This window comes from Phaethon aethereus (genome assembly GCF_964289735.1).
Source record: "Phaethon aethereus genome assembly, chromosome: 1".
Classification (NCBI taxonomy): domain Eukaryota; kingdom Metazoa; phylum Chordata; class Aves; order Phaethontiformes; family Phaethontidae; genus Phaethon; species Phaethon aethereus.
The window spans coordinates 194,417,474-194,433,799 of NC_138575.1; the positions used below are offsets into that span (position 1 = coordinate 194,417,474).

At 40.6% G+C, this 16,326-nt stretch overlaps 1 protein-coding gene across 1 annotated transcript in view; it reads left to right on the plus strand.

The window, feature by feature from the left end:
- Positions 1-6,716: 6,716 nt before the first annotated feature.
- The window catches only part of TRPC4 (transient receptor potential cation channel subfamily C member 4), a gene marked incomplete at both ends in the record, with an annotated part of 106,034 nt that continues 96,424 nt past the window's right edge, over positions 6,717-16,326 (plus strand). Inside the window, one exon of the mRNA XM_082005727.1 lies at positions 6,717-7,094. Coding sequence (XP_081861853.1) covers positions 6,717-7,094 — 378 coding nt within the window. The remainder of the gene's footprint in view (positions 7,095-16,326) is intronic.

Consider the following 16,326-nt stretch of genomic DNA (forward strand, 5'->3'; position numbering starts at 1 on the left):
GCAGTGATTACCAGACCTTCCTGAGAAAAGATTTAACCAAGATTTTCCCTCTTTTCAAGTGACTATTCTGAGCTCTAAACTGCTGGCTATTCCAGGTCTGTGAAAATTTTTCTGCTGAACTGCTGAAAAACTGTCTCTATTGCTGAGCTTATTCACTATTTATAATTACCAGTGTATATGAAAACACAAGCCTTCTGAACCTCAGTATGTTCTCTGACACAGGCTGGCTTTACTTTTGTCTAAAATCCAACCCAAATTTAAATTGGAATAAAGATTAATGCAAACATGTTTTAGACTTTTTTTAGTACAAAATGTAATTGTGACTTTTGCTTCCAAAAAGATATTTTAAAAATATATGGAAAAGGATTCTAAACCTAATTGACTGAGTCTTCAGTTTAGAAAGGAAATTAGGAGTAGCTGGGAGACTACAAACAAGGAAGAAAGGACTGATCAATACAGTAAGCTAAGTTCTGGAGGTCATGAAGTCCAATAATGTAAGAGTAGCCATAAATCAAGTTGAGGCCCTTGAAAGGGAAATTAAAACCAAATTAGTTTTTAACCATATTAATAGAAGGGTATGACTTTTCTCATCCTAATGGAGTGTCTAAAACAAGCCAGACAAATTATACTCAAGAACGGCCTTACTGTCATGTGTAAACACTGCGAGCAGGAGTCAGTTGCTAAAGCGAAATCTGGGTGTTTGGGCCATTTGAGATGCCCAGGACATTGGCACAGGACTCGCATTGGCACAGGTCTGGCAGGTGTGAAATGGAACCTGCCAAGGAAACCTGTGCCCTTCTGTACAAACAGTGGAAGGTTGGATGAGATACCTTAGGCACTGCAAAAATATGATGATAAATGTCAATATTTAAATAAATCAGCTGTGCTTCTAAAATTAAATGCAATGAATCTTCCATAGGAGGTTGGTTCCGCGCCCCATTTGGACACACCTCACACCATTTGAGAAGGCCTAAAGCATTCCTCCTGGTTTCTTGTTGTTGCAAATGGCTTGACTCTGGAGGTCAACAGATCCATTATATTTCATGTGTTATAATTACTTAGCTTATAGATAAAAATTTTACTAATGTCAAGCTGCAATATTTTGTAGACTTAGTATTGTATTTTCGAAAACTTCCCTTAAGCTCTTGAAATGTATCTTAAAGAATGTAGTATATAATGGGGTCAAACTAATGGCATGAAAGTAATTGAATATTTTTTATAATAAAATACTTATCTTTATTTACTATTTTTGTTAATATTTGTTCTATCATTTCTACAGCTAGCTTGGTGAATGAATAGCATATTTTACAAATCATGATAAAGAAAATCATAAAGACAACACAGAATCATGGAATGGTTTGGGTCAGAAGGAATATTGAAAGATCATCTAGTCCAAGCCCCTGCCATGGACACCTTTCACTAGACCGCGTTGCTCAAAGCCTCATCCAACCTGACCTGAACACTTCTAGGGATGGGGCATCCACAACTGCTCTGGGCAACCTTCTCCAGTGTCTCATCACCCTCATTGTAAAACATGTCATCCTTATGTCCAGTCTAAACCTACCCGCTTCCAGTGTAAAACTGCTGCCCCTTGTCCTGTCACTACAGGCCTTGGTAAAAATTGTCTCTCTGTCTTTCTTATAAGCCCCCTCTGTATAATGAGAGGTCTCCATAAGGTCTCCCCAGAGCCTTCTCTTCTCCAGGCTGAAAACCCTCACCTCTCTCAGCCTGTCCTCATAAGAGAGGTGTTCCATTCCTCTGACCACTTTTGTGGCCTCCTTTGGACCTGCTTCAACAGCTCCGTGTCTTTCTTGTGCTGGGGACCACAGGGCTGGACGCAGTAGTCCAGGTGGGGTCTCACCAGAGCGGAGTAGGGGGGCAGAATCACCTCCCTCAACCTGCTGGCCACACTTGTTGTGTAGCCCAGGATGTGGTTGGTCTTCTGGGCTTGAGCACATATTGCCGTCTCATGTCCAGTTTCCTCAGGTCCTTCTCCTCAGGGCTGCTCTCAATCTGTCTGTCTTCCAACTATCTGACCCTATTTGATGCTGATTTGTTTCTTCTAGTTGTGGGAAAGTTAGGCTAAGTGTTTTATTGGTTTTTAACTGTACTTGGAGAAACACGCACTATCAAAACAGATATATTTTCAGCTATGACATAATTACCTAGTAAAGATTATTTTGAAATGAATACCTCTTCCTTTTCCATGCAGTGAGGCTTTTTCTCTAGCATAAATATTAATCCTAAAACATTTCACTGCTGGGTTTACAGTTAGTCACCACAATTTCAAAATATTCTGTGCATGTTGGGGCCTATTTATTCAGGTATTCCAGAGACATAGCATCTTATATAATGTTTTATACGAAGTGTCTTAAAGAGTAAATTTCATCCTTGCACATCTTGATATTATTAAGCTTTAGCTCTTTTATTGTAAGTGCTGTAACTAAGTCCCTCATATGGATTATTAGAGCATGAATTAGTAGATCAGAATACTGTTTAGTCTTAGAATCATAGGATCACAGAATCTTTGGGTTGGAAGGGACCTTTTAAGGTCATGTAGTCCGATGCCCCTGCCATGAGCATCATTACAACTTCAACTAAATCACGTTGCTCAGAGCCCTGTCCAACCGGACCTGGAATTTTTCCAGGGATGGGGCATCTACCACCTCTCTGGGCAACCTGTGCCAGTGGTTCACCACCCTCAGTGTGAAAAATTTCTTCCTTATATTGAGTCGAAATTTGCCCTCTTTTAGTTTAAAACTATTACCCCTTGTCCTACCACTGCAGGCCCTGCTAAAAAGTCTGCCCCCATCTTTCTTATAAGCCCCCTTTAAGTACTGGAAGGCTGCAAGAAGGTCTCCTGGGAGCCTTCTCAACCCCAACTGTCTCAGCCTGTCCTCAGAGGAGAGGTGTTCCATCCCTCAGATCATTTTTGTGGCCCTCCCCTGGACCTGCTCCAACAGCTCCATGTCTTTCCTGTTAACTTCTTAAAGCAGTAGTAATTTTCAGTGCTATCAGTTGAGTCAGAGGGATCATTAAAGGTCTTGCAAAGCCAGTTGTAATAGTTTGTTTTACCTTTCAGAAATACAAACCAACCCACATATTATATAGAAAGAGGATATTGTGATATTTCTCCAAAATGATCAAAAGAATGTATTTTGCTTCACAAAGTCCATTATGTGTTCTTCCTCAAGTCAGAGAGGGTTCCTCCAAACGTTGAATAAATTGCTTTAGTTATGGCACATCTTAAATATACCCAGTCAGGATTGTGGGGATGATATGCAAGAGCAGAACAATATTGAACATCAGTTCTCCTCTTTGTCTCGAACTTCTTTCCCAGTCCCTAATTCCTCTCACCAATTTCATAAGGGACAAAAAGAATTCCTCCAGGATATGAATTAAAGTCCTGTGAGTCTGAATATTTGGATGGCTCAGGTAAAATCTGTCACATGGTATTTATTCACCTCTGGTTATAATGAGTTTCTGATGGGTGATTATATTCCTATTTTCAGGGCAAGTTATTTTGACTTTTTCTTGGAAGTATTTTTATTATGTGTCAAGTGTAGGGACTCTCTGGAAAGTGTAATTCCACTTTTGCTAATTTTTGCACCATAAATTATTTATTTTCTTTAATCTTTTTCTTTTCCCCTTGCAACGGTCTAGTGTACTGTATATCTTGTTTCTTTAGGCTCTTGTTCCTGCATAGGAACTCAAAGCAAATGGAGACTTCCTCACCGCTGCTGACTACTCCTAGCTCTCACAGCTTTCATTGGCGTGCCCACATAAATCCTTCGTATGCATACATTTACATGTGACAACACAGTATCAGTTGTCATGCAACACTATCTACCTGTAGGTAAAATCAAAACGAATGTTTTATTTTTGTAAACACCCATGAACCGTATCTTTGATGTATATATCATCTTCCAGGAGTGCACTGTATCAGCAATCAACCACTACTTTCTAATTACATGTAAACATATATTTTTAGTTATGACAAAACTTTGATTATGGCTGATTATTTTTAGGAAGTGGTACAGGCAAGAGTGAAAGCCTAGCAGAGGACAGCTGTTCAGAATTATGACAATGTGTGTTTAATATATCTCTTCTGAAAAATACAAGCTAAGCTTAGATATAATTTCCCCCATTCAAGAACCATGAAGAAGTAAACACAAGAGGTTCCAGCAAGTGTTTTCTTTAGGGCTTACAATGAAGCAATAATAGACCTTCCCCAGACTTATCATAAAAAGAAAGAAACAAAAAAAACCCCAAAATCATCCTAATGAAATCATAATATATCCCGTCTGTAAATCACTGTACTCTTCTTCTACCATAAGCATTTCTGTGATGCCAAATTTCATTGATCCAAGTTAATTGCTGGTTTAACTTCCAGTAAATGGGGAGGCAATGATCTTTTTATTTGTTCCTGTACTTTCAAGAGAGAGGAGCTTTTAGCAGTAACCTCCCAGTTGCAGTCACTCAATTTTTTCCGGGGGTCTTGAGGAACTCTTTGGAGATACTAAGAAACTGAAAAATGTTTGTGCCTTGTTGTGTTTAACCCAACATCTGCCTGACAGATATGAAATAGACCCCTTGTGAGTCATAAGTCATTCTGAAGTGTCAGCTGGAGTCATGTGGGATGCCCTTCAGCATCCAGCACCAGATAACAATTTGTGAGCAGTGGAATGGAGCCCTAAATCTCCATGGCTGTAATGGGAATATAGCAACCTACCTTTTTTGTAGATACCTACTTGCAAACATCTACATTTAAGTCTTGTTAATTTGGAGCTGAACATACACAACACTTTTTTCTTCTTGAATTGAACTTACAATTTTGAAAAGCAAGAATGAAAGACAAACTGGTAAAATACAGTGCATTAACAATAAGAATGTGATACCTCTGTTCCAGGGGTACAAAACTGTGCAATAGATATGTACTTTTATTTTACTTAGAGTGAGATTAACAGAACGTAATCAGCAGACTGTGCAACCTCTAGTAACCCAGACTGCAGACTGCTACCATCTTGGAGGAAGGATTGGGAAACATCTTGCAAAGGACTGCAATTGCTCAGCTGCTGTGCATAGATCTGGAAGGGAATTCTTTCTAATGTGTCTCCTTTGCTGTCTCCTGCCTGCCTCAAGCCCTGTTGATCTGCTCTGGAAAACAAAGAAAACAATTTAGTAACAGCTTTTGTACTTGCCTTTCATTGCATTGCATAAGGAGACTGGAGCAGATGAATTACTATTTTCCTCACAGTGTTTATTGAAATTTTCGATGAATCAAAACCTCATAATAATAAAAATACATATTATCTTTTCCAAACTAGGATCTCAATAGAGATTTTTGTAAAACGCCTGAAGGAAGTGGAGGAAAAGGCAGTGGGTTACAGCAACTTGCATTGTTAATTGAGAAAAGCTGACAAAAAACTACAGTTCTTTGACTAATAAGCTGTTCAACCTCTAACTTAACTGCAGAAGGAAATATTTTTTGTGTACCTTGTTCTTTGAAGTCAAATTTTTCTCTTCCCTCTTCCCTCCTTTCCTTTTTTTTTTTTCCCCCAGGTAGAAGATATAGCCAGGAGAAAATCATCCTGTTAGAAGGACTTATTTTTGCAAAGTCCTTGCACAAAGTATACAGAGTAAAAGCAGAGGCGTTAAATGCTTTATTATATGTTAGACTACAGAGTTCTTTTACAGTTGCAGTGTTTCAGTATTAATTCTAGTTTAGAACTGACTAGTTCAGAATCAAAACCATGATTATTATCTACTAGCTGTTGAGAATTTCTCTCATATGGATTTTGTTTTTCCTTTTAGGCTCTGAATTCTAATTTATACATTAGTAAGTGTTGGAAAAGCATTTTATATTAATGTTTTTCTAATAGCATATGAGATTGAATCAAAGTCTTAGTAGGAAAGCTCACCACTGAACTGTGCAATCTGTGCCAGCCACAGCTAAGTCAGGGTATTTGAGCAGTGCTAGGAAGATATAAATGCTAATAACTGTTCCAACTTTTAACATGTTCTTTCTGCCCAAGCTAAAGAAACAGCTAAGATGGGCTGTATTTCGTTGTCCACACACAAGCATCGACTGACACCTGGGTTGTGTAGGCTATCAGAGACATTTGCATGGACGTAACAAATGTGTACATGCCTTGGGGAAGACCTAAGTCATGCTGGAGTGTAGGTGAGACAACTAGTGCATCTCAAAGAGGCCTAGGTACCTTAAATGGGCAACTGAACCAATCTCTAAGTGACATAATTCCTACCACTATCAAACTTAAAAGGTGTAAGGGCCTTGTAGTCTACTGAGCAGCAGCAACTGGGTGTGAGCGTACTCTTAAACTGTGGGAAACATGACATACTGGAGCTTAAGAAATTCAGGATGAAGTGACATTATGCATTTGGTGCAAACTACCTTGTATTATATCGCCTCATGCTTGCCACAGGTTTAAGGAACACATACACATGAATGTTATGCTTTGACTTGGTAAATTGCAACAACTTGGTTATACCTTTTGGTTTACACATTTTTTTGGTGATTTTACAAGTTCTATATCAACAGAGACTGTACTTGTTTCAACATCAGTTTTTAAGTATGTTTTAAATATTTACATATATTGCAAGTATGTATTTGGTGCACTGTAGCCCCAAAATACATTATTGATTTAATCTTTCTTTTCATATTGCAGAGACAAAGTATTAGAATGGCATAAAATATGGCCCAGTTCTACTACAAAAGAAGTGTCAATGCTCCCTACAGAGATCGTATCCCTCTTCGTATTGTACGGGCAGAATCTGAACTGTCTCATTCAGAGAAAGCCTATCTGAACGCCGTGGAGAAAGGAGATTATGCGAGTGTAAAGAAAGCTTTGGAGGAAGCAGAAATTTATTTCAAGATCAATATTAATTGCATTGATCCCCTGGGAAGAACTGCACTCCTTATTGCAATTGAAAATGAGAACCTTGAGCTCATTGAGCTGCTCTTAAGTTTTAATGTATATGTGGGAGATGCTCTGTTGCATGCCATACGAAAGGAGGTAGTTGGTGCCGTGGAGCTGCTGTTAAACCACAAGAAGCCCAGTGGGGAGAAACAGGTATGTGCAGGATTTTCTCTAGGTTTGTAGTCTGCTCTAATGAAAATAAAAGAATTGTGCAAAGGGACTAAGCTAAAAGAAAAAAACAAAACACAACCATCATCGTTGCACAGAAGTAAAAAAAATCAATGACGTTGATGCTGTATGCATTGTATTCATTTGTGTTTACACATCATAGAATCATAGAATAGTTTGGATTGGAAGGGACCTTTAAAGATCATCTACTCCAACCCCCCTGGAATGAGCAGGGGCATCTTCAACTAGATCAGGTTGTTCAAAGCCCCGTCCAACCTGACCTTGAACACTTCTAGGGATGGGGCATCCGCTACTTCTTTGGGCAACCCGCTCCAGTGTCTCACCACCCTCATTGTAAAACATGTCGTCCTTATGTCCAGTCTAAACCTACCCGCTTCCAGTGTAAAACTGCTGCCCCTTGTCCTGTCACTACAGGCCTTGGTAAAAATTGTCTCTCTGTCTTTCTTATAAGCCCCCTCTGTATAATGAGAGGCCTCCATAAGGTCTCCCCAGAGCCTTCTCTTCTCCAGGCTGAACACCCTCACCTCTCTCAGCCTGTCCTCATAGGAGAGGTGTTCCATTCCTCTGACCACTTTTGTGGCCCTCCTCTGGACCTGCTCCAATAGGTCTATGTCTTTCCTGTGCTGACAGCTCCAGAGCTGGACGCAGTAGTCCAGGTGGGGTCTCACCAGAGCGGATTAGAGGGGCAGAATCACCTCCCTCGACCTGCTGGCCATGCTTCTTGTTGTGTAGCCCAGGATGTGGTTGGCCTTCTGGGCTGTGAGCACACATTGCCAGCTTATGTCCAATTTTTCATCCATTAATATCCTCAAGGCATTCTTGCCAGGGGTGCTGTTGATCACTTCATCCCCCAGTCTCTATTGATATTGGGGATTTCCCCAGGTGCAGGGCCTTTCACTTGGCCTTGTTGAACTTCATGAGGTTCAGAAGATGCCCACTTCTCAAGCCTGTCAATGTCACCTCAGTCATTCAAGCAAATCTGCAAAGGTCCACAAGGCTTACCAGTTTAATGTAGTAAGTCACATGAGAATACCCAATAAGAAAGGGTAAAAACATCCTGCATCCTTCTTACCCCCAGCCTGAATCACAAGGTTTTCCACTTACAGCTGAGTGAATTGTTAACTGCCTTCTATATAAAGCCAGAATTGGACTCACATTTAACCGTTCATCCATAAAAACCCTTGCTTGGAAGACTGTGCAGTAAGAAAAGACAAACTTCTTCAAGTCAGATCTTTGCATCCATTATAAACTCACTCAGGAAAGTATGGAAGTTGATCAAACAGTTGGGCTTTGCTTGTGAGACCTCTGACATGGTAACATTATTCTTGCAGTTATTAGTGGGAAATCCTTAATCATTCAAAGATGCTACTATTCCAAAGGGAATAGTAGTCATAAGATGTGGTCCATTTGAATTAGTTATGAAACTCCCTTTAAAGTCAGTGAAGGTTTCAGCTCCTCCATGTGGAGGTCACCGACTCCTCTGGAGGTCACCTTCTCCTCCACCATTACCATCTCCCAACTCAGCAAGGCAACACTGGGAGACATAACCCAATTGATCAGAACTTAAGCACTGTCTCCAGTAGTTGTTGATTTTACCAAGTACAGCTAAGAAGGTACAAACTCCTCTCCCTTTCTCCCTGTCTTCTCTCAAAGAAAGAAATCATTACATACAGTCTCATTCATGATGAATGTGATACCTACTCTGCTTCCCCTTGCACTGCCTTGAGACATCTCTAGCTAGCCTCTTGCATATCCTTCTCATTTTAAGAAACTAGTGGAGACAAGGTAACATAGCCCATAAATTCTGATATTCCCAGGACTCTTTCAGGAAGAAAAACCTTAAAAATAGTTATAATATTGTATTATATTTTTATCTATTTCAATTTTCATGTATTATAGGTACTGTATTAAAGTGTTTCAATGAATAATATGTTGAAATGATTACAGCCCTTTCACAGATAATGCATACAATATACTTTAATTATGGTATAATGTACTTGCTATGGATAGAATTGCAGATAATAAGTAAAGAGTATAATTTTTGCTGATACAATAACATGAATTCTATGCTTTTTTTGTTATGGAAAGAAAGAAATATAGTAGGTCTTTGTACAAATGTGTGTGTCTGCCTTCTCTTCTAGACAGTAAAAGCAGAGCTCCTTTATAATGACAACAGATTTATGTCAAAAAAAAGGGAAGAAAACTAGATTTACTTTGTTTGGCTCATTTCATTATTTCTCAACTTATACTGCATATCAGAATACAATGTATGGGAATTTCTCAATGCAGTGTACTAGGACCCAGAAGGCTCAGTGCACAGCCCTGTGCCAAGCCAGTTAAACCACCTGTGTCTCCATTCTCCAGCCTCTATAGTGGAAGTTGCCATTTGCAGAGCAGAGTTCATCTGACTTCCTGGCAGCCGTCCAAAACTGTGTCTCATCTGGCTGCCTGGGCTCCCTTTACCAATGGAGAAAAATGGAGATCCCTGGAGAGCAACTCATGCTATCTTTCTCAATTATTTGTCTTAAGACAGCATAAACCACTTTTTGGACCAGCTGGAGAGAGAGTCTACAAATTTGCCTTACACTAGGTGCCTAAATTTCAAGCTGTTCTTTAGATGTTCAGGACTACTTTTTGCTATATGCCGTAGCATCTGTAATGGAAATGCGTGAATATAAATAGCAAAACTTCTTGTAGGTGAGCTTCAATGCTATAGCAAATGAAAGATAGACTTACTTTTTGGGTGCATGCTACAATGTTAAATTAACCACAAACTGCTTTGCTCCAAACTAGAGGTTAGCTCTCTGGGCTGGAGCTTAAGGACGTTGTTTCAGTGCCAGACTCCATCGCTGGCTGGTATGAAGAGTACCACTTCTCCATCTCTCCTTTGGTTTCCCTGGTTGCACTTGCTGAAGGTCTTCCCATTACTGCAAAGCATGAAGAATAATCATGAATCATTTGAACAGAGACATCTCCCTTTGTGTCTGTACAAGGCTAGGCTCGCCCACTGCAAATGCAAGTATTGCTTGCAAGCCAGTGCTTACAAAAAATGATCTTTAAACAAATAGATTATTTACACGCACATGCCGTTGTTTACATTGGGGACCCCAACAACTATTTCACCTCTGTGGGATGTCGTATGTGTAGATAATCACATTTGTTCAGTTTTAGGAATGGGTCATGCTGAAGAGGATGTAAATGTGAGTTACATTTTTCCAGTAATGTTGCAGCGAAGCAGATACAACTGTGCATATTTAATATAATAAAAGTACCTGCTGGCTGAAAAATCATTACAATAGGCTAAAGATATGAAAACTAAATTCTTAGAATTATATACTACAATTTATATTTTCAGTGTTTAGACAGAAAAACACTCTTTTTCTCTGGAGAATCAAGTTCCTTTGAAACTCTATTGCAAACTACAACTTGACTTGTTTTGATTACTTTTTTTTGTAAACATTTGCCATGTTGTTTAGATTATGATCCATTTTCAGACTCTGCTTTTAACAACATATCTTTGCCAGTTTGGTTTTCCTTCTTTGTGTAAAGCTGGTCATGTGTAGTAAAATCCTGGCCCCTTGAAGTTAGTGGGAGTTTTGCCATTGATTCAGTGAGGTCAAGATTTTGCTCATTTTTTTTGCCCCTGATGAAAAGTTATTCACAGAGGAGACAGATTATAAGGAATAAGAAAAATGCATGTGCTAAATACTGCCAAGCTCAAGAAACCGTTTAGATTCCCAAGTATTTCATTAGTGATGAAAGTCATGAGCATTCAAATGCAGAAAAAAACTGATATGACACATAACTTACAAGTAAATGAATTACCTCTCCCTATTTTTTAATATTCACAAAATAATATACTATGTATGTTGCGTAGCTAATTTCAGCTTCACTTTCATGCAACAATGTAACTATATTTGTAAAATGAAAGATTTTTTAAGCATAGGATTTCCTATATATTCAAGAACTCACTGGCAATGTCAGAAAGACAGAAAAAAATGTCCTCTTGTATCAACAGAAAGCTACAATTCTTCAGGAAAGCTGAAATGTATCTTTTGAAAGAACTGATTTTTGTCCAAAATTTAATTCTTTAAACATTTAAATGTTTAAAAAAAGTCAAAAAATGTAAAAAGATGTTAATTCTGACCAAGAATCAATGCATTTAGTTAAAGTAACACATTTTTTCATTTTTTGAAATGTTTTCCAACGAATATCTTAAAAATTAGGAAATGCCACTGAATCTTACTCATTAATACTTCCTCTTCAAAAAAAAAACAAAACAAAGAAGAACAATCAGAACTTGTTAAAGGTGTAAAGGTATATCAAAACTCTCTAGTCTACTGACCACTCAGCTATTGAGCTCCACGTAATATCCATAGGTGATGTGCTTTGCATTTCTAAGACCACATGGGTTACAGTGAGTTTAAGCTGATCAATGTATGGATACATCTGGTGCCACCTGGTGACTACAGATGAGGCATGTGTGTTTAACAGCTTTGAATTGTATTTGACTCCTGTTACTCAGTTTGTGAGTGAGGTTTTTATGGTATACATTCATACAACTAAGGAAAAGTTTAGTTTGTCAACTTGTATTATATTTTCTACACTTTTTTAGGTGTACCACCTGCTAAAGCACATGTCAAAGAGTGTAACACAAATTAAGGTGAAGGAGTTGAGGAAATTTGTCCAAGTACTTTTAAATTATCAGTTCTTCAAAGCCATATGTCCTGAATTATCTGCCAAGTCACTTGTTGCTTACCCTGATGGATAATTGAATGCCAAATTAAGAGGGGGGGAAAAAGCTGTTCTTTAAAATCTAGTATCTGCAGAAAACATTTTATCTTGTTAAATTGCATGCAGATGGGATTGGGGTTGGGTAGCATAAAAAATGAGTAGAATACTACTTACCTGAACCACAGTGTGCTCCACTACTTGAGGAATCTAGACGTTGATCTCTAGCTGGGTGGCTGAATGTCTCGATATGCATGTATATTCAGGGACGACTGCAGCAGAGGTGTAGCTGTCTTCTAAGGATATTACAAAGCATGTAAGTGAAGCTGAAGTCTCGGTTATTAAACTTGAATCTGTGTAGCATTGTATTAGCTGACAGACTAGATTGAGGGCATGGGAACCTGACTCCAATGTTTACAGGCATTGCCTGGCTAGCAAAAGCACATGATAGTTCTTTTATGCCTCCCACTCCACTATTAGATGTTGAACTTGTGATACTGTGGGTATTTTTATAGGTGGACACCTTAGGGACAGGTTTATGCAGATGTCTGAAAAAAATACCATGCTAATGCTAGACTGGCATTTGCAAACACTTGCTAGAGGAAGGAGCACTTTAGGACAGGGTGGGAAGTGATCACAGTGGTATCCCTGGCTCACTCCTGTGGTGTGGAAGTCAATTAGTGTGAAAACACTGCTGGGCATGGAGGGAGGGTTATGGTAAGAAGGTAGAACCTGGCAATCTTCAGCCCCTGCAGCTTTCCTCCAGTCAGTTTGGAACTGAAAACTTAGTATCCATCAAGGCAGTTTGAGAGGTAAATCTCCTGTATAGCAGATTACTGAGGCTGTGGGTGCCTTGGATGCACAGATCAAATGTCACCCTTGCACTGTCCTCCCCAGAGGTGCTGGTGTCCTCAGTGAGACTTCTATCCCTGTCTCTTGTCCACTGTCCAAACAGGTTTCTCTATTAACAGGAAGATTAATTCTATTTAACAGGAAGAGCCAATGAGGTGAGGTGCTATGCTGGACCCGGTTCTCACTAACAAGGAGGGGCTGGTGGGGAATGTGAACCTCAAAGGCAGCCTTGGCTGCAGTGACCATGAAATGGTGGAGTTCAAGATCCTTAGGGCAGCGAGGAGGGCGCACAGCAAACTCACTACCCTGGACTTCATGAGAGCAGACTTTGGCCTCTTCAAGGATCTGCTTGGCAGAGTAGGATGAGATAAAGCCCTGGAGGGAAGAGGGGCCCAAGAAGGGTGGTTAATATTCAGGGATCACCTCTACCAAGCTCAGGAGCAATGTGTCCCAACAAAGAAGAAGTCAAGCAAAAACACCAGGAGGCCTGCATGAATGAACAACGAGCTCCTGGACAAACTCAAACACAAAAAGGATGTCTACAAGAGGGTGGCAGCAAGGACAGGTAGTCTAGGAGGAATACAGAGAAATTGTCAAAGCAGCCAGCGATCAGGTTAGGAAACCTAAAGCCCTGATAAAATTAAATCTGGCCAGGGATGTCAAGAGCAACAAGTCGGTGATAAAAGGAAGACTAGGGAAAATGTGGGCCCTCTCTGGAAGGAACAGGAGACCTGGTTACCCAGGATATGGAGAAGGCTGAGGTACTTAAAGACTTTTTTGCCTCTGTCGTCATTGGCAAATGCTTAAACCACACTGCCCAAGTCACAGAAGGCAAAGGCGGGGACTGGGAGAATGAAGAACCACACACTGTAGGAGAAGATCAGGTTTGAGACTATCTAAGGAACCTGAAGGTGCATAAGTCCACAGGACCTGATGAGATGCATCCCAGAGTTGTGAGGGAACTCGCAGATGAAGTTGCTAAGCCACTATCCATCATATTTGAGAAGTTGTGGCAGTCCAGTGAAGTTTCCACTGACAGAAAAAAGGGAAACAGAAAAAGCCAAACTGTGTGGTGCACTTGACTTTCTGGAGGGAAGGGATGCTATCCGGAGGGGCCTTGACAGGCTTGAGAGGTGGGCCCCTGCAAACTTCATGAAGATCATCAAGGCCAAGTGCACATGAGTTGCGGTAATTCCAAGTACAAATATAGGCTGGGTGGAGAATGGTATGAGAGCAGCCCTGAGGAGAGGGACTTGGGGTTGTTGCTTGATGAGAAGCTCAACATGACCTGGAAATGTGCGCTTGCAGCCCAGGAAGCCAACCGTATCCTGGGCTGCACAACAAGAATCGTGGCCAGCAGGCCGAGGGAGGGGATTCTGTCCCTCTACTCTGCTCTGGTGAGACTCCACCTGAAGTATTGCATTCAGCTCTGGGGCCCCCAACAGAAGAAGGTCATGGAGCTGTTGGAGAGAGTCCAGAGGAGAGCCATGAAGATGATCAGAGGAATGGAACACCTTTCCTACGAGGACAGGCTGAGAAAGGTGGTTCAGCCTGGAGAAGAGAAGGCTCCAGGGAAATCTTACAACAGCCTTCCAGTACCTGAAGGGAACCTACAAGAAAACTGGAGAGGGACCTTTTACAAGGGCATGTAGTGATAGGACAAGGGGGGACTGTTTTAGACTGAAAGAGTTTAAATTTAGATTAGATATAAGGAAGAAATTCTTCACTATGAGTGTGGTGAGGCACTGGAACAGGCTGCCCAGAGAAGTTATGGAAGTGTTGAATGTCAGGTTAGATGGGGCTTTGAGGAGTGGTCTAGTGGAAGGTGTTCCTGCCCATGGCAGGCAGGTTGGAACTAGATGATCTTTATGGTCCCTTGCAACCCAAACCATTCTATGATTCTATCATCTTTCTGCCTCTAGTACCTCAGTTCCTCGTACATCATCTCTACATTTCTAGGGTGCCCCAGCAAGGTACATGATGTCTAAATATTTTTCATCTCTTGTTTAGCCAACATTAGCTGAACAGTCAATGCATAATAGTCAGTGCATACTTTCTGATGCCCTGGCTTAGGACACCTTTGTAAAAAATGCTTCATTATCTCCACCTCTGCAAGACTGCTGTGAAATTTGCATTTAGTTTCCTGAAGGGGAGACAGAAGGTCTCTGGGATCAGCTTGCCTCCTCTCTCGTTTTGTGTGCTGTGCTGTCACACCACATGCAGAGAAAAGAAGAAATTGCTGGCACAGGGCTGAAAAGGAAGCTGAAAAAAGATCATACCCGCCTTCTGCAAATTTCCTACTTTGTTTGCTCTGCTGGAACAACCAGTAAGGTCACATCATGAACTACTTTTGAAAAAATCCCTGTCTTCTACTTGTTGTGCTAAGAAATGTCAGATATGTTGAATTTCTCCATCTCATACTTGCAACCTGTTTTTCTCCTGCTTGCTCACCCCCACAGACTCAGTCACAGTCCCTGCCAGTCAAAGTCAAACCAGCAAGCCAGGCCTCATCTTCTTCAATGGAGACTTCAGACATTGTTGGCCTCTAAAAATGCAAATCTATGGCATAGACAATTTTATTTCATTGCTTTTTGTGCATTTTCCTGGCAGTGTCTCAAAGGCCCAAGAAAGGGTAAGTTTGATGTGTTGGCTAAATATTGGGGGAAAAAAAGTATTTATTAGAACACACAAAACCCAAACCTCTGAAATTTACAAGGTACAGATAGACATTTCTGAAGGACTGAAAGACATACAACATTACTTGATGAAGAGCCTGTTGCATATGGGTACCACAGAGAGAGTAAAAGAAGGAAATAAGGAAAATGGCATCTGGAAGAGATGGGTGAAGTGAGAAGTAGTATGTAAGAAGATGGCTGCTCTGATACTTTGCACACCAGATGTGAATCCAGGAATCTAACCCAGCCAAACATATCCTATAGCTGCTATATGCCACATGCACAGTGCTTGCCAGGGACATTTTAGGCATGTGCGAACAAGAGGATCCAGGACAATTTGGAGTTCCTGGGTCCCAGATTGTGTGGTGGCAGCATGTTCTCCAGGGAGGTACCAATCCATCATTCCACATCTGGCTCTTGAAAGAGCTAGCAGAAAGCTACAAGGAGGTCAGGCCAGCCCCCTGATCTGGATGATAGGGAGACGAGCACCTCAGAACTTGCTCTGGCATTCATGTGCTACTCAGTCTATTAGCAGCCAGTGTGAACTCCTGCACAGGAAGAGTTCTCCAGGTGGATCAGTAGGAAAGCTTGCTATCTTGGGGCTTTTTGGGAGGTAGGGAGAGAACTATTTTACTGTGAGAAGCTGAAGTCATATTTTGTAAATCTTGATGCGTTTAGCTGACATAATTATTTGGGGTGGGGGAAGGCATAAGAGAAGTAGAGGTGTTGACAATACAAGTTGTCTTTCACTTGAATCTACTGCATGCGGTTCTGATCAGAATAAACAATGATTTGGTCTTATGCCAAAATGTGATCCCATTTTTTTAGCAGTGTTGCCCTGTAGTTTTGGAGCGAATGAAAGGATATAGGAGAACAGCCAGGAGAAGGGAATGGTCCTGCATGAGGATGTGTCAAGGATGTTGTACAGTATAGTTTCT